We start from the raw sequence: 24,312 nt of genomic DNA on the forward strand, positions 1-24,312 counted from the left end.
GCAAACGGATTCCTCTTTCTCGTTCTTGCCGAAATAAACGGAATATCACCGAACCATTTGCCTCATCACACTTACGTACCATGCTCCTTGGTGAGTTACGCGCTTTTTTCCCAAAATTTCCAGTGGAAAGAACCGTTCCATTTGATTCCCCAACGGAACTACTGTTTTTTTTCATATAAAATGAAAAGCACTTGAGAATTGTACTGTTACATTTGGCGGAAATTAAATTTTCACCGGTTATTCCTTGCAAATAGAGAGCGCTCACGGGAAATGTACGATAAAACATAGTTGCTGTAAACCTGGTTTAAAGGGCGCAAAACATAGGGGTGAGCGGTCTCTTCTCGACTGATTTGTCACATTTGCAATCAAAATCCTTTACTTTTAGTGGAGAACAGTAATTACAGTCATTTCCTGTACTTTAATATGTGGTCAACCAAGGTTAATGAGGTAAAAAAAAAAAAAGCCGAAAAGCCAGCAGCCAGACCCGAAGAACAAATTGGATAAAAGATAATTTAGATGTTAACATGAGTTTGGTTAGTCTCCCACGCGACTGGGAATTTGTCTCGATGAACGTTGGGTGACGAGACAAAGAACTGCAACGTGGGAGACAAGGGAATAGTTTTGCAGTAAACATAGATGTCGAATGGGTTGAACTGGCTTTGCCTTATAAGTTTGCAAACAAAACGCATCCTGTAAATCAGACATGATCCTAGAGATGACTACTTACACAGGAAATTTCTTATCTCTTTTAGCCGATCACACCAGCTGCGGTGGAAATGAAGATCCTCTCGCCTGTTCTTCTCCAGTGGCAACTGCGCAGACAAGTCGTAAAAGAAAAACTCTCGAAATCTCGCCAATACACCGTATTCCGAGTAAACGAAGAGATAAAGCGAGCGACAGCGAAGAAGAAGCCACTAGCGATGGACAGTTCGCTGAAATGCAGAAAAGATGTGAAGAATGTCGAGTCGAGGGTAAATAAATTTCACTGTTACTGTCAACCTTTGCGTGCCTGAAGTAAAAAAAATCAAGAAAATAAAAATGCTTATAGCCGAACACAACACAGCAAGCCTTTTAAACGGCAACGTATACTCCGGAAAAGCTAGGCTTGACTCTACATTATGCGAGCAGTTTTAGTGTCGAGGCAGAAGCATAAAGCATTTAACGAGGCATTTCTCCGACAAAAATATTTGTTAGTGACTTTTGTAATAGACCGATCTTTTTAATGAGAATGAAAAGCACAATGTGTAAAAGCCTCAGTAGAAACAGGCTTGTTTTAATAGTTCTAACAGTTTTAATATTTCATTTCAGGAATTCATTTCTTACTAATAGAAAAGCTGCAAACCCCGAGAGATGAAATCCTCATTAGGAAAATTGATTCAATTTTCCTAGAAAAGCTCCAGAAGGACATGGAAATGGAACCTGAAGTACGAGTGGATCGTCAACCATTTTAGTCGCTCTGGTGATTATGTGGTAGATCTTTTTTCGCATAATGCGGCTGCAATAGTTGCAACTATGCAGAGTGGCAGAAATGGCTTATATTTCGGTAAAGAGGAGGTGCAGGAAAACGTAAAATTCCACCTGGCTTCCAAAGTCCAGCCTCGTAAAGCCCAGGAAGGAAAAAATAAACCCGGTTCCTCTACGAGAAACTCATAAACAGCATTAGAATTTTTTATAGACGCCGGTGGTACAAAGGGTGAATATATAAGGGTGGTCTGTTTGATAAATTATTATCGATTGAAGTACGCAAATCATTTTGATAGAAATTTTTTTGTAATTAAATGACTTATCCTTATTCATCCTTTGAACAACTGGAAACAGTTTTTTTCCCTTAAAGAGTAGAGTTATTAAATGTTGCAGAATCACCTCTTATAAATAGTGTGTCAAGTAACCCTGCAATTTTGTTGACGGATAGCACTGAACTCACTTTTCATCGTAAGCACAAGTCATTTAAAAGAGATTTGAGGTTTGGCTTAAGGCAATTGTTCTATCTTCGGAGTTGAAGCGTTTTGTTTTTACAATAGATTTTTTAATCGAAGCAAGGGTCCGAATTTCGGACCCCTAGACTTAAAGTAAATTGTTTTGAAAAACGCATTTTCTGCGGATTTAGTTGAACCAAGGGTCCGAATTTCGGACCCCTAGACTTAAAGTAAATTGTTTTGAAAAACGCATTTTCTGCGGATTTAGTTGAATCAAGGGTCCGAATTTCGGACCCCTAGACTGAAAGTGAAGAATTTTTAACAACGCATTTTCTGCGGATTTAGTTGAGCCAAGGGTCCGAATTTCGAACCCCTGGAATTAAAATGAATTATTTTTAAAAACGCATTTTCTGCGGATTTAGTTGAACCAAGGGTCCGAATTTCGGACCCCTGGAATTAAAGTGAATTATTTTTAAAAACGCATTTTCTGCGGATTTAGTTGAACCAAGGGTCCGAGTTTCGGACCCCTGGAATTAAAGTGAATTATTTTTAAAAACGCACTTTCTGCGGATTTAGTTGAGCCAAGGGTCCGAATTTCGGACCCCTGGAATTAAAGTGAATTATTTTTAAAAACGCACTTTCTGCGGATTTAGTTGAACCAAGGGTCCGAATTTCGGACCCCTTGATTTAGACAAATAAGACTTAAGATTACTTAAATGGCTAATTTGTGAGGACAATAAAAATCACTCCGCTGAAAAGAAGTTTTCTTGATGTGTTAACTTTTTACTCCGTAGGAATCGACAAAAACTTAACTTTAAAAATTCATCTCCGCACAAATAGCATAAAAATGACACTTTCTTTGGAAAATTGAAACTTTGGAAAAACTGAAAATAGTTTGGAAAGCGTTCAAACGCTTTCCAAACTATTTTCAGTTTTTCCAAAATCTGTAATTCCGCTAGAAAATAAGATTAATAACCTTTTTTGCGTAATCATTCCGCAAAAACTGTATATCTTGATAGAAAAATTCGTGAAGCCATTAATATGTCGCAAAAAGTAACGTTATCTGACGTTTTTGGTGAAAACTAAACACTAAAAGTGACTTTCAAATTTTCTTATTTCTGAGGACGGCAGTTTTTTTACAAATTTGTCTCTATTGAATTTGTTAAAACTTGCGGATAGCGAAAAAATGTAATTTTAAGGTATGAAAAGTTCTTCTCTTTTAGCGGATGAGGAAATTCGTTCCTCAGAAACTGATATAATAGGTGATTAATCAGACGTTACCTTTCAACCATAAAAAAGGCATTGCCACATGCATAATTTTTCATGCATCAAAACCAAGGGTCCGAAATTCGGACCCTTGGTTTCGACTCCGCTAAAATCATCAAAAAACAAAATGCTGAATTTATTCAGAAACCAAGGGTCCAAAATTCGGACCCTTGGTTTCGACTCCGCTATTAAAAATCATCAAAAAACACCATGCTAAATTTATGTAGAAACCAAGGGTCCGAAATTCGGACCCTTGGTTTCGACTCCGCTAAAATCAGCAAAAAAACACCATGCTAAATTTATGTAGAAACCAAGGGACCGAAATTCGGACCCTTGGTTTCGACTCCGCTAAAATCATCAAAAAACACCATGCTGATTTCATTCAGAAACCAAGGGTCCGAAATTCGGACCCTTGGATTTGACTCCGCTAAAATCATCAAAAAAAAAAAAAAAAAACCATGCTGAATTCATTCAGAAACCAAGGGTCCGAAATTCGGACCCTCGGATTTGACTCCGCCGGCTAAAATCATCAAAAACACCATGCTGAATTTATTCAGAAACCAAGGGTCTGAAATTCGGACCCTTGGTTTTGACTCCGCTAAAAATCAAAAAACACCATGCTTAATTTATTTTGGAAAGCAAGGGTCCACAAATGTGGAAATACATTAATTTAGAAAGCCGTATTGCTAAATTTGGACCCTCGCATGTGACTTGCCTATCAATTCACTAAATACAGGGTGCCTTTTGATTAACGTTATTTGCCATATGATGCAGAATGCCCACTGATTGTTAGATAATTTACTTTCATGAGAATACTAATTCAAATGTCATCAATAATGCAAAATGTGCTAAGTTCCAATAGAATTAGATTTAATCACTGTGTCCCTGTTAGGTTCTCCTCTCTAGTCTTGTACGCTTTCCTTAAAAAGGCTTTAGTTCCTGGTAACAATTTGGAATTTTCGTCCAGTGAAAATCCAAAGCACTTGATACAGGTTTTTGGCAGTTGCTGCGTCCAGAGCTGGTTCTCATTAGACCCTCTGCGTGCAGGAAGTGTGTGTGGCCGCCATTCCTTATTATAAGAGCCCCTCCAGTAACAGATAACGAACCCATCCTCGTTAACTTCAAAAACCTTTCCAATAACTGGATGCTTGTGATAATTTTCGAGTTCCACTGCAACAAAATCTCCTTCTTGCAGTAGGTCTACATCGACGTTTTCTTGGACATCTTGTGCTCGCCTGGCAGGGTTCAGTTCTGTAAGGGCCTGTGTAAATCTGCCAGCGGTAAAGTAAGAGGAAGTGAAGTTTACATCTTATTTTATCATTTTTTTTAGTAATAAAAATGTACAGCAACATGATTATTAGACAAAAATCGTTACTTGCAGTCAACGCCATAAATAAATTTGTCTCAATATTTTGCCTCTATAACATTGACACGTTATTTAAATTTACCGAGGTAGGTGGTTTTTTTTTATTCTTTTATTTTTGCTTTCTTTTCTATTGCTGTTCCCCTTTCCCATTGAGCGAGTTAGAACGTAATTCTTCTCCCTGCTTATATCGTATTCTGTGGGTTTTATAAGAGCCGCTACAGAGAGAACACACAGTACGGTTGTTTCGCTTTTCACGTCACGGAAAACGGAATTTAAGAGAAAAGTGATATCGTGCTTAGAATGTTTAGACTCAATTATTATTGATTATGAATGATATCTACCTCTTCAAGAGGTGCAGTCTCCTTCTCTCGCAGCTGGGAAATATCATGGCATAATGGGGTTGACAGGCCTACGCGACTCTCATGCATGTGCGTGTTTAGCCTAAATAAGAGTTTTTCCCTCACGGGTTATGTCTTCCAAAGAATACCCTTTTCTCTATGAAAAGAGCGGTGCTTCCGCTAAAATTTTCTTTCAGCGCTGGATTTTCTTCTTATTAAATGCCATCTATGATTTGGAGGATTTGCGCGATGAACACTGAGCAAAGCCATGTGTTTAACTGTCGCATGTGTTATAATTGATCTCAAAGGTCATTTTGACCTCTTGTTGTTACGTTTCCGTTTAGCGACTGTCGTTCTTATGCCTTTGTGGCATTTAGTTTAGGCTTGGTATGGCTCATTTCAGTGCGTCTGGTGACAGTATAGCCTCTCTTTTTGTCGTTGTAAGGATAGGATTTGAACCGTGTAATAACTATACATTATCTTGCAGCTTTTGTCAGATTACCGGGCCCGGCTATTTGCTTTTGTTGCAAGATGCTGTGCTTCTTATCACGGTTATTTGTGCTTATAGAGCTGGCTATCCAACTAAACCAAGAATTTTGAAATAAAATGAATTGCCGAATTTTTAGCGCTGTTTTCTCGAATAATTTTTTTTCACTTGGAGGAGCCACTTCAAATTTGTTCGTTTGCCTTAAAAAAAATTTGGACAGTGGCTAGTGTAAACAACAAAAACGTGTCTGCGAATTTTTTCATTCGAAATATTTTTTCTCCGAGAGAGATTTTTGTACGATTACTCCACATTTTTTTCATCCTATTTCGAAAATGCTCTATAACTTTTCACTGCGATTGAATATGGCAAAACGCAGACACGTTTTTTTTAGCGCTTTGGGTCCGGAAACTGAGGAGCAAATTTTAAAAATTAGCAAAAAACAAAATTCACTTTGACTTGTAGATTTAAAAAAGGTGATTCGGACGCTCGCAATTAGAGGTCGTGAAAAATTCGACAATTCATTTTATTTCAAAGTTCTTGGTATAGTTTGATAGCCAGGTCTATAAGCTTTAATTTGATATGGGGGTTTAGGTATCTACAGTTTAAACTGGACGCGCTAGATTGCTTAAACGCGAAACACCTCTGAAGGTACCGGGTAACCTTAGTAGTAACAATTATAGACTTATCATTCTTGCTAACACACACAGATAATGTTTTTGTTTGTTGTTTGAAATGTTGGTGGCCAAGTCATTAAATAAGGTAGGGAGGATTCCGAGCGGTAATTGTAAAAGATGTTGTTGTTTCCTGCCGCAATAAACTTTGGCGGCGCGGAAAACAACTAACGGAAAACCACCGGCGTTTGCGGCGGGCTATTTGAATAGCTGCCCTAATTAATTTTATCTGTTAGAATTCTTGCCAAATATTCTTAAGCTCTCCCTTTGTCGTCAAATCAGTTATTATCATAGACTGTTTTTTTTTTGTCATACAATCGAGTGCCTCGATTCATTTATTGATAAAAGAGGCTAATCATGAAATAAACGACATATTTTGCCAGACAGAGGCAGCAAGCGCTGACTGATCAGCAGTTATCAAATTTAAACGGTGCGAGTGTACATTATACTCAAACACGGAAAGGCCTGCAGTAAACTCAAAATGAGCACAGTTTTGCTATTCTCGTAGATGACGGCCACGCCGGCTACTCAATTTTGTTAAATTAAAGTACTGATACGCGCTTGTAACACCATCTTGAAGAAATCAGGAGCGATTTCCTACCAGAAGTTTAATTACGTTCAGGATGAGAGATAGTTAGCCAGGGCAGAGTTACTCTTGTTTCCTTTATTTGTTTTTGTTTTTGTTTTTTTGTTTGTTTTTTTTTCCCCTCTTTGCGTCTTTCACTATACTTCTAGAGCGATTCGTACATAGCTTCTGTTTATTGTTTTCTCTTAAGCAGTTATTGTTTGCGTCAACATGAATCCTGAATCGCTATACTGAGCAAAACTAGAGAAATATGATTTTACCAACTCACACGTACGAGAAGAACTCAGTTTTCCTTGATCCCCGCTATTACTATCATCAAACCCAATTGCGTGCTCGCTCCCTAACAAAAAAAAAATGAATAAAAAAAGGAAAAAAAAATCAAATTAATGAAATGAAACAGTTACAAGAATAAAGCTCAACGTATTTAAAATTTTCTACAGAGTGTATACAAATACTTCATCCTGGATTTGAAGCACTCGACATGAAACATGCTAAGAGTGAACATGATTAAATAAAAGAAAGATCCTATTAATTCAATTTATTCTTTCATCTGCAGTTTAAATATATGTTTTATATATTCATTTTCCTTTATTCATACTTCAAGTTTTTATTAAGAAATCTGCAGCTCCCAGATGGCTTGACAGCTCAGTTGGTAGAGCATTGGGAGGGTCTTCTATTTAATCTGTCATCCGCAGTTCAAATTTATGTTCCATATATTCATAATGAGTAAAAACGATGTACGATGGAGGTGCAGAACTGGTTTTATCTTATAATATATTTTTATAGGATAATTTCTTTTATTCCATACAAACTAGCGTTTTGAGGTATAAAAAGAGTACTCTATAAAGATAGCCGGGACAGAGAATAGAAAACTCACTTATTCCGTAATGTGGAAACAAATTTAATGAACTTCATGACAGACTATAGAGACAAATGCAAAACACATACCGGGATATGATGATGACCTGGAGGAGTCACTGGCGTCATCAAATCCTATTGCATGCATTTCTGCTACAGAACAAATATTTCAGTAACAAATTCATTGAAAAAAACTCAAGAATTTATTTGTACTGACGTTAGTCCTGTTTTAAATTAAAGCTTTACTATGAACACAAACCACGCGAATGCGTAATTGTATAATTTGAAATTTCAAAAATGCGGTGCCAATCTCCTGCTCCGCACGCATGTTACACTCAAAGAACTGTTTATCGTTTGTGTCAAATAGAAATAAATTTTGCGAGACAACTCAAGGCATAAATCCTAATCCAATCATGGTCTACAGTGCTTTTAACTCCCTCAAAAAATAAATAAAATAAAATAAAGTAAAAAATGGAAGGGTATATATACCGGACTGTGTATTTGGTATTGATGAGTCCCGGCTGGAGTCATCGAACCCAATGGCATACTCATTTTCTGAAATAAACAACTGCACTTTAGTTTAAGGGTAACTCAAGACGATTCAAGACTATCCTCTTTTAAAACTGAAATGAATACACTGTTTTGTTTAGTAAGTAAACAACATTTTAATTTTGACCAAATGTTTTGAAAATGAACGCATTGAATACGAATAAAATAATATACTCGGAAAATTTTAAGGCTAACAATAAGCCAAATGAAGGTTATCGTGGTCAAGCCCGCATAGATTTATTGAAATACCGTACTATAGCAGGTAAGAGAACTTTACAGGCTCAAATTGCCCCAAAAATATTTAAATAAGAATTAGAAGCGCTCAGCCTTAGGCCCAAAATTAGGCGTTCTTACAAACAAAAAAAGAGTGTATTATAGTTACAGCATTAAATGAAAGGACAAAGATCACGATGCTACATAGTTACCAGATTTAACAGGAGAGCACGTTTTACTGGTTCCTTCTAATCCAACGGCACATATATCCTCTAAAATTGAAGTCAGTGTCAAGAACAAATTTTGATGTGAGAACATAGTTGTACGTTAATTAAGAGAATTCAAAGCGTTCTTGTCCCAATATAAGAAAACTTAAGCCAACAAGAAGTCATCAGATTAATAATGATTGAACCTTACCGTCGTCTTGAAAGAAAGTGCTACTTTCCACATTCAAGCATCTTCTGAAAGAGCAAGTAGCTGTTTCTGGAGCTTCTCTAATTCCCTTATTCACTGGCTCTTCCTTGAAAGGAGACGGGAAAGAACTTCTCGTATCCGAGTCTTCATCCATGATGAAAAGAAGCTGCCGCGTGGACCTCTAATAAGTCATTTTGTTGAGCAGCCGTTTTGGCAGCAAACTGTAACTGCTTTTTTGGTATTCAACAAACGTAAATTTGGTTACTCTTTTTCCGGCCACATCCGGTAGCACTGCGCCCGCGGGCCTTACAGAAAGGCTCGGTTGTCAATAATCCTGCCGCGAATAGCGACCGCATTCGCTTCCGTTCAGTGCTCTAGAAAAAGATAAAGACTGCTGCGGTCAACTGAAACCACGACAAAAAAGAAAAAAATGTTTGTGGCAAACGTGTTATGTCAAGATATAAAAGCATGAGGTTCCTGAACTTTTGTCCATTGGCCACCGCCCAATTTAGTGTAGAGCATTTTTGATCGACGGCCAAGTTAATTTGCAGATCCTACCCCCGGTTGACGAAACTGAGATCAGTATAGCTCGACAACACTTCATTCGCGATCGGTTAGCAGAAGATCACAAAAACGAGAATAACAATGCCCGAAACTTCAGTATGGTCCGATCGAAGGAGAAGATGTTTTTATTTACCTCGGTAAAGATAGACTGAAGTTGCAACAAGTTTATGGGAAAGTCTTGAGTGTTGAGAAATCCACATATAAGGGAGCGACTACCTTACAGGTAAGGACCTACCTCTTTCAGTTATATGGCAGTAATTATTCAACTGCATGCTCCTTGTCTCATGTTTGCAATTTTTTGACAAAAGTAAGAGCCTATGTGATTTGTGTTTTGTAGTTCCGTTTTGAGCCATGCCCAAAAGGATCTCATACAAAGTGCCATTTGAAACTTAAATATTTCAACCGCCATAACAGCGATGGAAATTTCAAGAAAATAGTAAAGGAGACCAGTCATGACGAATGGGTATTGCGATTCAATCAGGAAATCGAAAGGTTGAACTCCGTGAGCCGTACCGCTACCACTGCTGTAAATCAAGTTATCCAAAAACGAGAGAGGTCTCCATGAGCGCACGCGGCTGCGAAGATAATGAAGGTGACACTTCGTTGAACACATCTTCGGACAGAAGTTTAAGTTTACGTGAAAGCACCGATCTGGAAATCACCCACATAACAGGAGAGGCCAGCTTATCAGGTATGAAAACAAAAATATTATTAAGAACATCAAGAAGGCGAAACCCTTCCCATTTCTATCGGAATTACAAAGTGACATCATTATTTTAATCTTCGAGACAGTATAGTGCCATATAAAATAAAAATAACGGGACTTTTTGATCACATTTAAGATGCTATTAACAATTATTTAGAAAGACTTAGCAAAGGCTCTGAAAGAAGTCAAATTTCTGGATGTTTTGCGTTGCTGCCATGGAACTACACCGAGTGAAATTTTTCTGTGTTCACACGAAAGAATCGGAGGCATCTTAAAAATGTGTTATCTGTTATAACAGATAACTCCTATCCTGTCAGATGACTGATGAACAGTCTAAACGAAATCCAGGCTGAAAATTTGAAAGTTAACGTCACGGCTATTAGGCTACTGGTTGCGAAAATGGAATGTGGGGGAAAAATGGAAAAGTTGCGAATACATCAAACAAGTCAAAGAAATTTCGCTCGATTGTATAGTTCAGTTTGTCCTCGGCTATACAACAGGAAAAAATTGCTTTCCACGGACTTTTTTTTTATTTTGTTTAATGATTTTGGCACATGTCTGTTATGGAGTTATCCGGCAGGGAACACTAGCCAGCCAATTAACTGCTTTCTTGCTGTTAGAAAAAGAAGGGGGGCACCGCCTTTTCGATACTCGTTCTTTTTGAATGAAGACGTAGCGCTTCCTTTTGATCGAAAAAAAAAAATGGTCGTTTTGGTAGGACAACAAATGGTGCAACAGTCCTTCCGGTTTCCTTTCCACTGGATTTTTTTGTGAAAAAAAAGGAATAATTGCAAACGGATTCCTCTTTCTCGTTCTTGCCGAAATAAACGGAATATCACCGAACCATTTGCCTCATCACACTTACGTACCATGCTCCTTGGTGAGTTACGCGCTTTTTTCCCAAAATTTCCAGTGGAAAGAACCGTTCCATTTGATTCCCCAACGGAACTACTGTTTTTTTTCATATAAAATGAAAAGCACTTGAGAATTGTACTGTTACATTTGGCGGAAATTAAATTTTCACCGGTTATTCCTTGCAAATAGAGAGCGCTCACGGGAAATGTACGATAAAACATAGTTGCTGTAAACCTGGTTTAAAGGGCGCAAAACATAGGGGTGAGCGGTCTCTTCTCGACTGATTTGTCACATTTGCAATCAAAATCCTTTACTTTTAGTGGAGAACAGTAATTACAGTCATTTCCTGTACTTTAATATGTGGTCAACCAAGGTTAATGAGGTAAAAAAAAAAAAAGCCGAAAAGCCAGCAGCCAGACCCGAAGAACAAATTGGATAAAAGATAATTTAGATGTTAACATGAGTTTGGTTAGTCTCCCACGCGACTGGGAATTTGTCTCGATGAACGTTGGGTGACGAGACAAAGAACTGCAACGTGGGAGACAAGGGAATAGTTTTGCAGTAAACATAGATGTCGAATGGGTTGAACTGGCTTTGCCTTATAAGTTTGCAAACAAAACGCATCCTGTAAATCAGACATGATCCTAGAGATGACTACTTACACAGGAAATTTCTTATCTCTTTTAGCCGATCACACCAGCTGCGGTGGAAATGAAGATCCTCTCGCCTGTTCTTCTCCAGTGGCAACTGCGCAGACAAGTCGTAAAAGAAAAACTCTCGAAATCTCGCCAATACACCGTATTCCGAGTAAACGAAGAGATAAAGCGAGCGACAGCGAAGAAGAAGCCACTAGCGATGGACAGTTCGCTGAAATGCAGAAAAGATGTGAAGAATGTCGAGTCGAGGGTAAATAAATTTCACTGTTACTGTCAACCTTTGCGTGCCTGAAGTAAAAAAAATCAAGAAAATAAAAATGCTTATAGCCGAACACAACACAGCAAGCCTTTTAAACGGCAACGTATACTCCGGAAAAGCTAGGCTTGACTCTACATTATGCGAGCAGTTTTAGTGTCGAGGCAGAAGCATAAAGCATTTAACGAGGCATTTCTCCGACAAAAATATTTGTTAGTGACTTTTGTAATAGACCGATCTTTTTAATGAGAATGAAAAGCACAATGTGTAAAAGCCTCAGTAGAAACAGGCTTGTTTTAATAGTTCTAACAGTTTTAATATTTCATTTCAGGAATTCATTTCTTACTAATAGAAAAGCTGCAAACCCCGAGAGATGAAATCCTCATTAGGAAAATTGATTCAATTTTCCTAGAAAAGCTCCAGAAGGACATGGAAATGGAACCTGAAGTACGAGTGGATCGTCAACCATTTTAGTCGCTCTGGTGATTATGTGGTAGATCTTTTTTCGCATAATGCGGCTGCAATAGTTGCAACTATGCAGAGTGGCAGAAATGGCTTATATTTCGGTAAAGAGGAGGTGCAGGAAAACGTAAAATTCCACCTGGCTTCCAAAGTCCAGCCTCGTAAAGCCCAGGAAGGAAAAAATAAACCCGGTTCCTCTACGAGAAACTCATAAACAGCATTAGAATTTTTTATAGACGCCGGTGGTACAAAGGGTGAATATATAAGGGTGGTCTGTTTGATAAATTATTATCGATTGAAGTACGCAAATCATTTTGATAGAAATTTTTTTGTAATTAAATGACTTATCCTTATTCATCCTTTGAACAACTGGAAACAGTTTTTTTCCCTTAAAGAGTAGAGTTATTAAATGTTGCAGAATCACCTCTTATAAATAGTGTGTCAAGTAACCCTGCAATTTTGTTGACGGATAGCACTGAACTCACTTTTCATCGTAAGCACAAGTCATTTAAAAGAGATTTGAGGTTTGGCTTAAGGCAATTGTTCTATCTTCGGAGTTGAAGCGTTTTGTTTTTACAATAGATTTTTTAATCGAAGCAAGGGTCCGAATTTCGGACCCCTAGACTTAAAGTAAATTGTTTTGAAAAACGCATTTTCTGCGGATTTAGTTGAACCAAGGGTCCGAATTTCGGACCCCTAGACTTAAAGTAAATTGTTTTGAAAAACGCATTTTCTGCGGATTTAGTTGAATCAAGGGTCCGAATTTCGGACCCCTAGACTGAAAGTGAAGAATTTTTAACAACGCATTTTCTGCGGATTTAGTTGAGCCAAGGGTCCGAATTTCGAACCCCTGGAATTAAAATGAATTATTTTTAAAAACGCATTTTCTGCGGATTTAGTTGAACCAAGGGTCCGAATTTCGGACCCCTGGAATTAAAGTGAATTATTTTTAAAAACGCATTTTCTGCGGATTTAGTTGAACCAAGGGTCCGAGTTTCGGACCCCTGGAATTAAAGTGAATTATTTTTAAAAACGCACTTTCTGCGGATTTAGTTGAGCCAAGGGTCCGAATTTCGGACCCCTGGAATTAAAGTGAATTATTTTTAAAAACGCACTTTCTGCGGATTTAGTTGAACCAAGGGTCCGAATTTCGGACCCCTTGATTTAGACAAATAAGACTTAAGATTACTTAAATGGCTAATTTGTGAGGACAATAAAAATCACTCCGCTGAAAAGAAGTTTTCTTGATGTGTTAACTTTTTACTCCGTAGGAATCGACAAAAACTTAACTTTAAAAATTCATCTCCGCACAAATAGCATAAAAATGACACTTTCTTTGGAAAATTGAAACTTTGGAAAAACTGAAAATAGTTTGGAAAGCGTTCCCAGAGACAGGAGCAGATCAACTGAAGTAAACTAGTGCAAAAGGAACATCGCCGGTCACAAGTCTTCCTTGTCAATAGCCGATGTAGAAACCGAAATTGAACTTATTCTGACAAGAATGTGTATCTCCTTCACCACGAATGTTTATCTCCTTCACTTTTCGGAATTGACGATTTGTCTTCGACACCGTTTGTCTCTGGGCATTGGCTGGCGTCGAGGTCAGTTCAAATAAGTGTCAAATTTCTCCGCCGGTATCGAGCCATGACAGCCAGGCGCAAAAAGTTGCAAAACTAGAACGAGGACTTGGAAAAAATTCGTGGCATTTGCTATGGAAGAAACTAGGACTATTTATTCCAGTTTGTTCAGGTATGCATTTACATCATTTCCATTATCTTTTATGTATAGTAAACTGAAAAAACATTCGGTCTTTTCCAGCACAAAATATTAGTATTCAGATGTATTTTCAGTTCATCAGATGCGGAGAAAGCCGTTAATTAGATTACACGTGAAGTTTTCAGTGCTATTTATTTATTATTTTTATTTTTCTGTGCTTGGAACCCTAGTTCTAGTGCTACTGACTGTGGTGGACAACTTTTTGTTCACTACCTCGTAAAAAGGTCCTTTTCTTGAGCAAAGTAAGACATCATAGTTAGAGCTTTTCAAGCTTGTGTAACGTCCACGCTAAAGACTTATTTTCCTTATTAAAGGAAAGTATTGAAAACTTTTCAATTGACGGAAAAGAAGCCTGATCCCAGCTCTAAAAACTGAGTGTGAGGTTTGTGTCTTCGCCACGCCCTAAAGAGGCCTAATGCTAGGAGTTTTAGGTCTGCATGCACCGTCCTTTAATCTTTAGAACAAGGGAAGCAGCTTAGGATGGTCTAAGTGAAATGAAGAGGCTGAAATTAAAAAGAAATAAGGTTATGTATCTAATTAAGCCACCCCACCCCCCTTCCCCCTCTATCTTAGGAAGAAGTAAATTTTCGCTCTACACTTCAATCAGTGAGTGTAGGTTTTTAAGTCTGTTCCTCCGGTGTATCTTTCGCATTGACGGTTTTTGTTGCTGGTCGCTACGAAAAAGAAACGTCAAAAAAAGAACTACGGGTATTAGTCATTTGCGCAAAAGTTGTCACAAAGAGTTCGTTATTCTAGATAAGCAGCTGGTAAACGCTTCCGTAACAAGGGGAGGGGCAGGGGGGCTCGAGCCCTGACCCCCCCCCCCCCCGAATTTTAAGAAGTATAAAAAAAAAACCAATGTGTCAAAAAATAAATAATTAAAAAACAGTAATAATGTACAACAATCAATCTTAAATTCTGACGCTGCAAGTGCCTTCTCACAACCTTTAATAAATTGTTTATTACCTGACAGTTTCCTCCGCTAACATTTGGCTTTTATACAACAGCAGCAAAGGCAGTCCTTCCTTATGAATCGGAAATAAGAACCAAAATCCTCATGACCGATTTGTGTTAGTTAGTAGGGAGTTAAAGATAAGATGACGGTGATGGTAGCGAATTCGAAAACATCATAAAGAGAATTCGCGTTCTTTTAAACTTCATCGCGATAATTCCAGCTCCCACCTTTTTTTTTTTTTTTTTTTAATTTTGGGCGAATCTTCCTGCGGACGGATTCTTACTGCCTGATTCCAAGTTCACTGGAAAAATAGAAAGGGAAAGTTGTCGTCGTCTTTTTACGTCCTCCTTCAAACGTGAACAAGTTAGGCAATTTTACGTAGTAGTCCGTACAGTGTGGAGGGGGACAGGGGGGCGGGAGCCCGGGAGAATAGGGGGCGGGAGGGGTACGGGAGACGGGAGAGGAAAGGGCGGGAGGCGGGAGTTCTAAGAGGACAGGAAGCGGGAGAGCAATACAAAACGGTGAATTTCTTTACTTATTAGTGCGTTAGAATACTATCAAAAAAAGAACTCAACAATGTTGTACAATGTTATTTGTCTTCCATATAGCGTCCTCCAAGGCTTTACACAATATTTTATATCCGAGGGCACACGAAAATTCGTGCTCAGGCGATAAACAGGGTTACTTCCGGTGAAATTGTAAACCCTTCCGTGGTGTTACGCCATAGCTCATGAAATGTCAAGCGTGGCATGCGTACACGTGTGAGTGCCGCGCAAGTTTTTAGAAGTCTCAAAAGAGGTGAGCAAGGCGAGCAAGTACGCGTCTTGTAAATTTAGTATCAGAGATATAAAAAAATTAAATGTCGTCAAAGACCATTTTAGTAGTTCTTAGTATTTCACAGTGCGGTAGTAAGAAATCTGGGGCATGGACGACCTTCTTGGGAGTTAGCTCCCAATGACCGTCAATCAGACTGTACAAAAGATTTTGATGCATGGTGTATGGGAATTTGCGAACGGAATGCTGTTTCAGTGAGCACGTGGAGAGTGCGGAGTGGTTCGTTTAACGACACCGTTTTTCGTTTTGGACAAGGCAAAATCGATTCCTATTACAATAGGCAGCCAAATAGCATGGGAAGCAGTCAGGAGCGACTCTATAGAAAAGAGGAGTAGGATTAGGAGTAAAAGGAGATCAGTGCAGCCTCCTCTGCACATTGATGAAGACTTCTTTTTGATGAACAGTTTGTCCGGCCTAATTTCGGATGCTTTTTGCATTTCATGCAGTAATTCTTTCCTTAGAGCAGTAACCCAGAGATTTAAACCTTGGATTGAAAGTAGGTCCTAAAGTTTCATTTTACCATTTCCCGAACTAAAAGCAATTTTTTCACGCCGTTTTAGGGAGTAAGGATATTGAGAAAGATATCAAGATTATAATTAGTGTATCAAGTAAACGCGATGGATCCGCAATAAGGCGCCGAGAATTAGGCAGACATACCGAACTCTAACTGGGGCGTTTGGCTGCCAGCTCGCCATGTCTTACTTCCCCATTTGAATTACATGATCCCAACAAATGAATAATTAAGAAAGGCAACAACTATTACACTGCACGAAAAGAATGGTTAAACCGTCAAACAAGAAGAACATGTTAGTCAAAAATTAAATACAAACAGCGGTGATAAAAATAATAAACTTGTCCATTTTAGCTTGACGTAGCATATGAAACGTCAGGTTACATAAAATGCGCAAGTTTATTATGTTTATCACCGCTGCTTGTATTTTATTTCTGATTAAGCTACGATGGCTCAAGAACAAAAGTCTCTATGTTGGTCAAAACTTCATTAACTCAGAGTACAAAACCTATCAATAATGTTAACGCTAATCAAAATATATATTGTAAAAAAATGAATAATGAAAGGTGTTACTACAGCGGTACTGCAGTAATAGTTTTGTAAGGTCAGCGGATGCATGTCACCAATTTGCTTGGTGACCGCTCATCCTGGCTCGTAGCCGCCATGTTTTCGTTCTCATCACGAGTGTGATTTTGTTTGGTCTTTATCCGTGTAATCCTTCATCATCCACGTGTGTGGAAGGCCGTCTGAGTTGTTATCTTAAGTAAAAAGTTTTATCTTACGAATAACAATCAGTCTGTCTTGTCGAAACTCCTTTGGATGTTATAAGTTTGATGTGCGAAGGCAGCCACAATAACAACTCACGGAGGATGCGGTTGAAATAACAAGTCAAGTTGTGGTTCTGAGTGAAGTTTAATTCTACCGTAATGACTTTGTTGCTGGCAGCGACAACTTTGTAATGGATGCTAAAGAAGACGTTTGCGAGAATTCATCGCGTTTAATTGTTGAACTTACGGAGTTAACGAGGGCTGCCGAAGTGGGGGCATTAAGTGAACAGGAAAATGGTGAGCAAATGGTTGAAGTTCGTAGCAGGAAGCTAACTGAAAAGGGTCGGTACTATCAAACCGAAATCAAAGTTAAATCGTTCAAGTCTAAAAGGTCTACGTTTACAGGAACACTAAGGAATACATTGTTGCTTCGAGGACAGTGTAATGAATTATCAACTTGGAAGCAGGAATTTAGTAGAGCTCAAGTTCTGTGGAGTGAATTCACGGATGCGTATAACGAAATCAGAGAAATTGTTCAAGACGAGGAGTTAGCGAATGTCAGGGACATCTGGGAGCAAGTCTGTGGTGAGTGGTCTAGTTTTGAAAGGGATGTGAGGGATGAAATTAGATACTTGGAACAAACAGTTCTGGAGTCTGGTTCTGTCAGTTCTAAGGGTTCCAAGAAGAGTAAATTGACCAAAACCAATAAATCAAATGTGGATACTGTACTTTCAACCAAGGTAGATAAGTACAAGATACAACAGGAAGAAGCGGCCTTGAAGGTTAAGTTAGCCTTTGTGGAGCAAGAAAAAGCTCTAAAACTAGAGAAGTTAATGCAGGAACAAAAACTAGAAGAGCTCAGACTGAAGATGGAGCTTGAACTAAGCAGAGCCAAGTTAAGTGTATTCGAAGAGATTGAAAAGGAGCAAACACCCTCGCTTCAGGATGAAGACTTAGCTACTCTTCCTTCTGATAGTAAGGGCGAAGGAGTTAAAAGGTTCTTACAATCTCTTCCAGTACCTACCAGTGCTAATGTGGTCTCCACGTCAGTTCAGTCCTATGCCCAAGTTTCTCTAGCGCCAGTTTTAACAACTACATCCACACCTAAGTCAACCACATGTAATTTGCGGGCATCAGCTCCATCGTTCTCTCCAGCAGCTGTGACAAACTCAGTATTTACTGTTCGTCATTTTGAACATAGACATAGCCTTCCCACTCAAGGAGAAGTGCCTAGTTCTCAAACTGTCACACCAACAAGAGGTGATCCTCCTGTAACTATCCCTTTTAGTGGTCCATCACCAATTATGTCAGCAGTTGTTGCATCGCCTTCAAGCTACCAGTCTGTTCATCCCCAAGGTCAAGCAAACTCCTTCAGTGAAGGGTGGGAAAAGGTAGCATCATCACTGGAAAAATGTATGGACAAGTTAACTGAAGCTAACTTAGAACAAAGTACTGTGAGCAAACAATTGTTTGTCTCTGGACAGCTTCCAAAGATTACCATTCCAATTTTTAGTGGTGACCCCCTGCAATACCCAGTTTGGAAAAGTGCTTTCAATGCTCTAATTGACTCGAGACCATTAGAGGCAGACATCAAGTTGAATATGTTGAATCAGTATGTATCAGGAAAGCCAAAACAAGTTGTGGAACACTATCTTCTGATCGGAACAGAAGATGCTTACCAGAAAGCCAAGTCCGTACTGCAGGAAAGATATGGAAATTGCAATGTTGTTAGCTCAGCCTTCATCAACAAGTTAGATAAATGGCCCAAGATAGGTCCTAAGGACGCTGTTGCTCTGAGAGAATATTCTGACCTTCTTGATAAAGTCTTAGCTGCCAAGGAAAACATTCCAGCACTTTCTGTACTGGATTATGCGAAAGAAAATGTGAAGCTATGTGCTAAACTTCCCTACTACTTAGAGACTAAGTGGAGGGATGCAGTTAATCATTGGAGACACACCCATGGAGAAGCTAGTTACCCTACCTTTCTCAAGTTTGCGGGTTTCATCAGAGATGCAGCAGATAAGGCGAACATTCCAGAGTTGGAAAGCCTGTCTACATCTAGCAGTCCAAGTTTTAACAGCAGACAGAAGCCAGATAGGAACAGGGGTAGTTCCCTTGCCACATCAGTCTCGGGCCATAGCAACCGTGAAGCAGATTCTAGTAGTTCTAGTAAATCAAGTCGCCCAGGTCCAGCCGATGTGAATAAGTGTCTCTTCTGTGGTGCAGTGCACAAGTTAGATGACTGCAGTGATTTTTGCAGAAGACCTTTCAGTGAAAGGAGAGATTTCTTCTTCCGTGAACGTTTATGTATGGGCTGTGCAGCCAGTAACAGTCATCAGGTAGCGAACTGCCGAAAGAGATTGAAATGCAGAACATGCTCAGGAATGCATCCCACATGCCTTCACAAGGAACAAACACAAGACAGTGTTGCCGTCTCTAATTGTATGAGTGTATGTTTACTTCCTGATCAAAGCAGTGGATTTGATCACACCATGATTGTACCAGTGTGGGTCAGGCCAGTGGGAGAGCCAGACAAGGAAGTGTTGCAGTATGCAGTTCTCGATGACCATTCAAATGTCAGTTTTGTGTCTCAAACTCTTTGTGAACGGTTAAATCTACAAGGCCCGTCAACTGAACTTCTGTTGACAACAATGCAAGAGCAGAATGCACACGTTCAAACCAGCAAGATCACTGGGCTAGAAGTTTTGGATTATCACAGGGAGTGTGTTGTAAAAATGCCAGTGGCCTTCACCCGAGAACTTGTTTCAGCCAATCGATCGCAGATTCCCAAACCTGAAGTGGCCAGAGAATGGCAACATTTGAAGCCCATTGCCGATAAGTTGACACCGTACCATCCAGACGCAGAGATTTCTATCCTGATTGGAAACAACTGTCCGAGAGCTATCCGACCAAGAGAAATAGTTGCCGGTGAAGATGATGAGCCGTATGCCCAAAGAACCGTACTTGGCTGGGGAGTGATCGGAAGAGTCTGCAAGTCACGTGATGAGGAAGACAGGGACAGGGGTGTGTGCAATAGAATTACAGCTTCAGAAGTCCATAGCCGCTTTGCGTTCACTACGAAGGCCAAAGAGATTGTTGACCCGGAGAAGGTTCTACATGTGCTAGAAACTGACTTTGTTGAGACAAGTACTAAGAACAAACCTTATTCCATAGAAGATGAGAGATTCCTAAGGATTCTAGAGAACGGAGTGAAGAAACGACCAGATGGACATTATGAAATGCCCCTTCCATTGAAGTCAAACAATGTGTGTCTACCCAACAATCGCCAGCTTGCTGTAAAGAGGTGGAACCAGCTGAATGCCAGATTCAAGAAGAATCCGAAGTTCTTTGCAGACTACCAGATCTTTATGAAGGACTTAATTTCTCAATGTGCAGAAAGAGTTCCTGTAGATCGTCTTGAAGTACAAGATGGTAAAGTCAATTATGTCCCACATACAGGAGTCTACCACCCAAAGAAACCAGGACAGATCAGAGTGGTGTTTGATTGTTCAGCCCAGTTTAACGGAGTCAGCCTCAACGACAACTTGCTACAAGGCCCTGACTTTATGAACGATCTGTTAGGAATCCTGTGTCGTTTCCGCCAGGAAAGCGTTGCATTTATGACGGACATCAAGAGCATGTTCCACCAGTTCGTAGTTGCTGAAGAGCACAGAGACCTGTTGCGTTTCTTGTGGTGGCGGGATGGGGACCCGTCAAATGAAGTAGTTGAGTACCGTATGAAAGTTCACCTGTTCGGAGCCAGTAGTTCCCCAGGTTGTGCGAACTTCGGGCTTAGGCGAGCAGCTGACGATGGTGAAGAAGAGTTTGGTGCGGATGCAGCTGCGTTTATACGCAGGGACTTCTACGTAGATGATGGGTTGAAGTCCGTTTCAACAGTTCCTGAAGCCATCCAATTGATCAAAGCCAGCCAAGCCATCTGTGACAAAGCAGGGCTCAGATTACACAAGATAGTGTCAAACAAGAAAGAAGTTCTTGAGGCTATTCCGGTTGATGACCATGCAAAGGGAATCAAGGAACTGAACTTAGCCGTAGATCCTTTGCCTATTGAGAGAGCCCTGGGTGTGACGTGGTGTGTTGAGAACGATAGTTTTCGGTTCCGTATTGACTTTCGTGATCGCCCTTTAACTCGGCGAGGTGTCTTGTCGACTATTGGTTCTATCTATGATCCTAACGGTTACATAGCCCCTGTCACACTCAAAGGAAAGCAGATACTCCAGCAGATGTGCAAAGATAAGTTAGACTGGGATAGCCCTGTCCCTGAGTATCTACACCCACAGTGGGAAAAGTGGCGACAAGAAGTCGTAGAGTTGGAGAAGCTGGAGATACAGCGATGTTTCAAACCGAATAACTTTGGCTCCGTGAAAGCTGTGGAGATGCACTACTTTTCAGATGCTTCAATGGAGGGCTACGGTCAGTGCTCTTATCTTAGACTGATTAACGAACATGACCAAGTTCATTGCTCTTTCGTTGTCGGAAAGGCACGGGTAACGCCTCTAAAGCACAAGACCATCCCAAGGCTGGAGTTAGCAGCTGCTACCACCTCAGCAAGAATAAGTGAGTTTGTGAGAAGAGAGTTGGAGTACCCAGAGATCAAAGAGTTCTTCTGGACAGACAGCCGAGTAGTTCTCGGATACATTAACAATGAAGCTAAGAGATTTCACGTTTATGTCGCTAACAGGGTGCAGCAGATCCGTGACCTAACTGATCCTAACTCGTGGTTCTATGTTGACACAAGCAACAACCCAGCAGATTACGCGTCACGAGGACTCACAGCAAAGCAGCTGGTAGAAGGTTCGCGTTGGTTAACCGGTCCTGAATTTCTATGGAAGAGCGGACCCTGTAAACCTGAAAATGTGGAGGTGTCTCCCCTTCAAGAGTCCGACCCGGAGGTGAAGAAAGTGTCCGTATTGATTACGGAAGTCAAGAGTGTTGTTCCCTTTCCTGATCACTTCGAGACGAGCAGACTGGATGGTGTATCCAGCTGGTACCAAGCTATGAAGGTCATAGCGCTATGTTTACGACTGAAGTCCAAGTTTCAAAGAAGAGAAGTGAAGAAGCCCAGGAAACCAGTGACAAGGTCAGGGGCAGATGCTGAGAAATCTGTGCAAAAGGTTGCACTGTCAGAGCTTCAAGGAGCAGAGAAGACCATCATCCGGTGTTTGCAGTACGAACATTTCTATGAAGAACTTCAAATTCTCTGCAACCTGAATGTGACTGACGGAGAAACAAACAGAAGTCAAGCTAGAAGAAGAAATCAAGCATTGCGAAAGTCCAGTTCGCTGTACAAACTGGATCCCTTTGTGGACCAAGATGGTCTGATTCGTGTTGGAGGACGTATCAGAAGAGCAAATTTACCAGTTGATATGAAGCATCCAGTCATTATTCCGCGAAAAGGTCATTTGACTGAACTGTTGATTCAACATCACCACTTGAAAGTGAACCACATGGGTCGCGGGATAACGCATAACGAGCTGCGCCAGAATGGCTATTGGTTGATCAGTGGATCTTCGGGAGTGTCAAGATTCATATCAAGCTGTGTAACGTGTAGACGGCTACGTAGACCCACAGAGCAGCAGAAGATGGCTTGTCTTCCTGTGGACAGACTCGAACCAGCACCTCCATTTTCCTATTGTGCAGTTGATTTCTTCGGACCGTTCATTGTCAAAGAAAGAAGGAGTGACGTTAAACGTTATGGAGTATTGTTCACGTGCATGGGGTCAAGAAGTGTTCATCTTGAGACTGCCAATTCACTGGACAGTTCTTCCTTTATCAATGCGCTGAGTCGTTTCATGAATCGGAGAGGCGCTGTCAGGCAGCTGAGGTCTGACCAAGGGACAAATTTCGTTGGTGCACGGAATGAATTGAAGTCAGCTTTATCTGAGATGGACCAAGATCACGTTCAAGAGTATTTGCTAAGGAATGGATGCGAGTGGATCCCATTCAAAATGAACCTGCCCCACTCTAGCCACATGGGAGGAACCTGGGAAAGGTTGATTCGCAGTGTACGCAATGCATTGGAACCACTGTTGTTGAAGGCTGGGAACCAACTCGATGATGAAACTTTGCGCACATTTATGACGGAAGTCGAGTGCATTATCAACTCAAGACCTCTCAGTGTTGACTACCTATGTAATGCAGATGCACCAGAGCCGTTAACACCAAACCACCTCCTCACTATGAAGCCAAAACGAGTGCTACCACCACCAGGAGAATTTCAACGAGCGGATGTGTACTGTCGCAGGCGTTGGAGAAGGGTGCAGTATTTCGCGAACGAATTTTGGCTAAGATGGCGCAAAGAGTATCTTCAATCGTTACAAGTCAGACGGAAGTGGGTTCAGCCAAAGAGAAATCTTACTGTTGGTGACGTGGTGATTTCCAAAGAGAATGAGGGAACCCGTAACAAGTGGCCGCTCGGCAGAGTAGTGCAGACTTACCCTAGTGAAGATGGTTTCGTCAGAAAGGTCAGGTTGCTGATGGCAGACGGAGATTTGGATGATCGTGGCAAACGCCAAAGCCCGCCGTCATATCTAGACAGACCTATACATAAGCTTGTTCTACTGTTGACGGCAGGTGAAGTGGTCGAGGAGGATGTCCTTCACCGGGAGACCAGGGAAGTCCCCATCGAGGAGCCAACGAAGAACACTTGAAGAGCGACATGATTATGACAGTGAACATTGCAGTTGAACGTTAAATTTATTAACTTGTTGATCATTTCAGTAACTGCTGCGGAGCAGTTATGTGAATTTTCGAGACACTACTGTTTGCGGAGCATTTAACTACTAGTTTATTGAAGTTTAAACCTTTAAGTTTATTGTTGTTTGTAACTGCACGGATGCAGTTGAGGAGCCATGTTACTACAGCGGTACTGCAGTAATAGTTTTGTAAGGTCAGCGGATGCATGTCACCAATTTGCTTGGTGACCGCTCATCCTGGCTCGTAGCCGCCATGTTTTCGTTCTCATCACGAGTGTGATTTTGTTTGGTCTTTATCCGTGTAATCCTTCATCATCCACGTGTGTGGAAGGCCGTCTGAGTTGTTATCTTAAGTAAAAAGTTTTATCTTACGAATAACAATCAGTCTGTCTTGTCGAAACTCCTTCGGATGTTATAAGTTTGATGTGCGAAGGCAGCCACAAAAGGCCTGAGAATGGTACGTCCTGGTACAGCTTTATGACTAATACGGCTTTTAAAGCCTTCTAATTTACTTGGGGACGGGAGAAACGCGAAAAAGGGCGGGAGGCGGGAGGCAAAGGTACGGGAGGCGGGAGGTTCCGACCCCCCTGTCC

The 24,312-nt window shown here is 40.4% G+C and overlaps 4 protein-coding genes across 5 annotated transcripts; 3 read left to right on the forward strand and 1 right to left on the reverse strand.

The window, feature by feature from the left end:
* The first annotated feature begins 624 nt into the window (after window positions 1-624).
* Window positions 625-1,746, forward strand: LOC146470253 (uncharacterized). The gene is made up of 2 exons (XM_085122338.1): window positions 625-971; window positions 1,309-1,746. The coding sequence occupies exons 1-2, from the start codon at window positions 704-706 to the stop codon at window positions 1,449-1,451; spliced, it is 411 nt and encodes a 136-aa protein (XP_084978464.1). The 5' UTR covers window positions 625-703; the 3' UTR covers window positions 1,452-1,746.
* Window positions 1,747-6,354: 4,608 nt separating this feature from the next.
* On the reverse strand, window positions 6,355-9,724 carry LOC146470254 (uncharacterized). 2 transcript variants are annotated; one of them, XM_085122323.1, is made up of 5 exons: window positions 8,668-9,724; window positions 8,463-8,522; window positions 7,978-8,043; window positions 7,579-7,638; window positions 6,355-6,970 (listed from the first exon to the last, which is right to left on the reverse strand). In XM_085122323.1, the coding sequence occupies exons 1-5, from the start codon at window positions 8,816-8,818 to the stop codon at window positions 6,816-6,818; spliced, it is 492 nt and encodes a 163-aa protein (XP_084978449.1). In that variant the 5' UTR covers window positions 8,819-9,724; the 3' UTR covers window positions 6,355-6,815. The 2 variants fall into 2 exon arrangements, with proteins under 2 accessions (XP_084978449.1, XP_084978450.1); XM_085122324.1 differs by lacking the exon at window positions 8,463-8,522.
* Window positions 9,725-11,348: 1,624 nt separating this feature from the next.
* On the forward strand, window positions 11,349-12,470 carry LOC146470255 (uncharacterized). Its single transcript, XM_085122336.1, has 2 exons — window positions 11,349-11,695; window positions 12,033-12,470. Exons 1-2 carry the CDS (start codon window positions 11,428-11,430, stop codon window positions 12,173-12,175), a joined length of 411 nt encoding a protein of 136 aa, XP_084978462.1. The 5' UTR covers window positions 11,349-11,427; the 3' UTR covers window positions 12,176-12,470.
* A 4,727-nt stretch (window positions 12,471-17,197) lies between these two features.
* Window positions 17,198-24,100, forward strand: LOC146470256 (uncharacterized). The gene is made up of 2 exons (XM_085121897.1): window positions 17,198-21,946; window positions 21,983-24,100. The coding sequence occupies exons 1-2, from the start codon at window positions 17,198-17,200 to the stop codon at window positions 23,672-23,674; spliced, it is 6,441 nt and encodes a 2,146-aa protein (XP_084978023.1). The 3' UTR covers window positions 23,675-24,100.
* The last annotated feature ends 212 nt before the right edge of the window (window positions 24,101-24,312 follow it).

This window comes from Pavona decussata, unplaced genomic scaffold (assembly GCF_977016875.1).
Source record: "Pavona decussata unplaced genomic scaffold, jaPavDecu1.1 SCAFFOLD_114, whole genome shotgun sequence".
Lineage (NCBI taxonomy): Eukaryota > Metazoa > Cnidaria > Anthozoa > Scleractinia > Agariciidae > Pavona > Pavona decussata.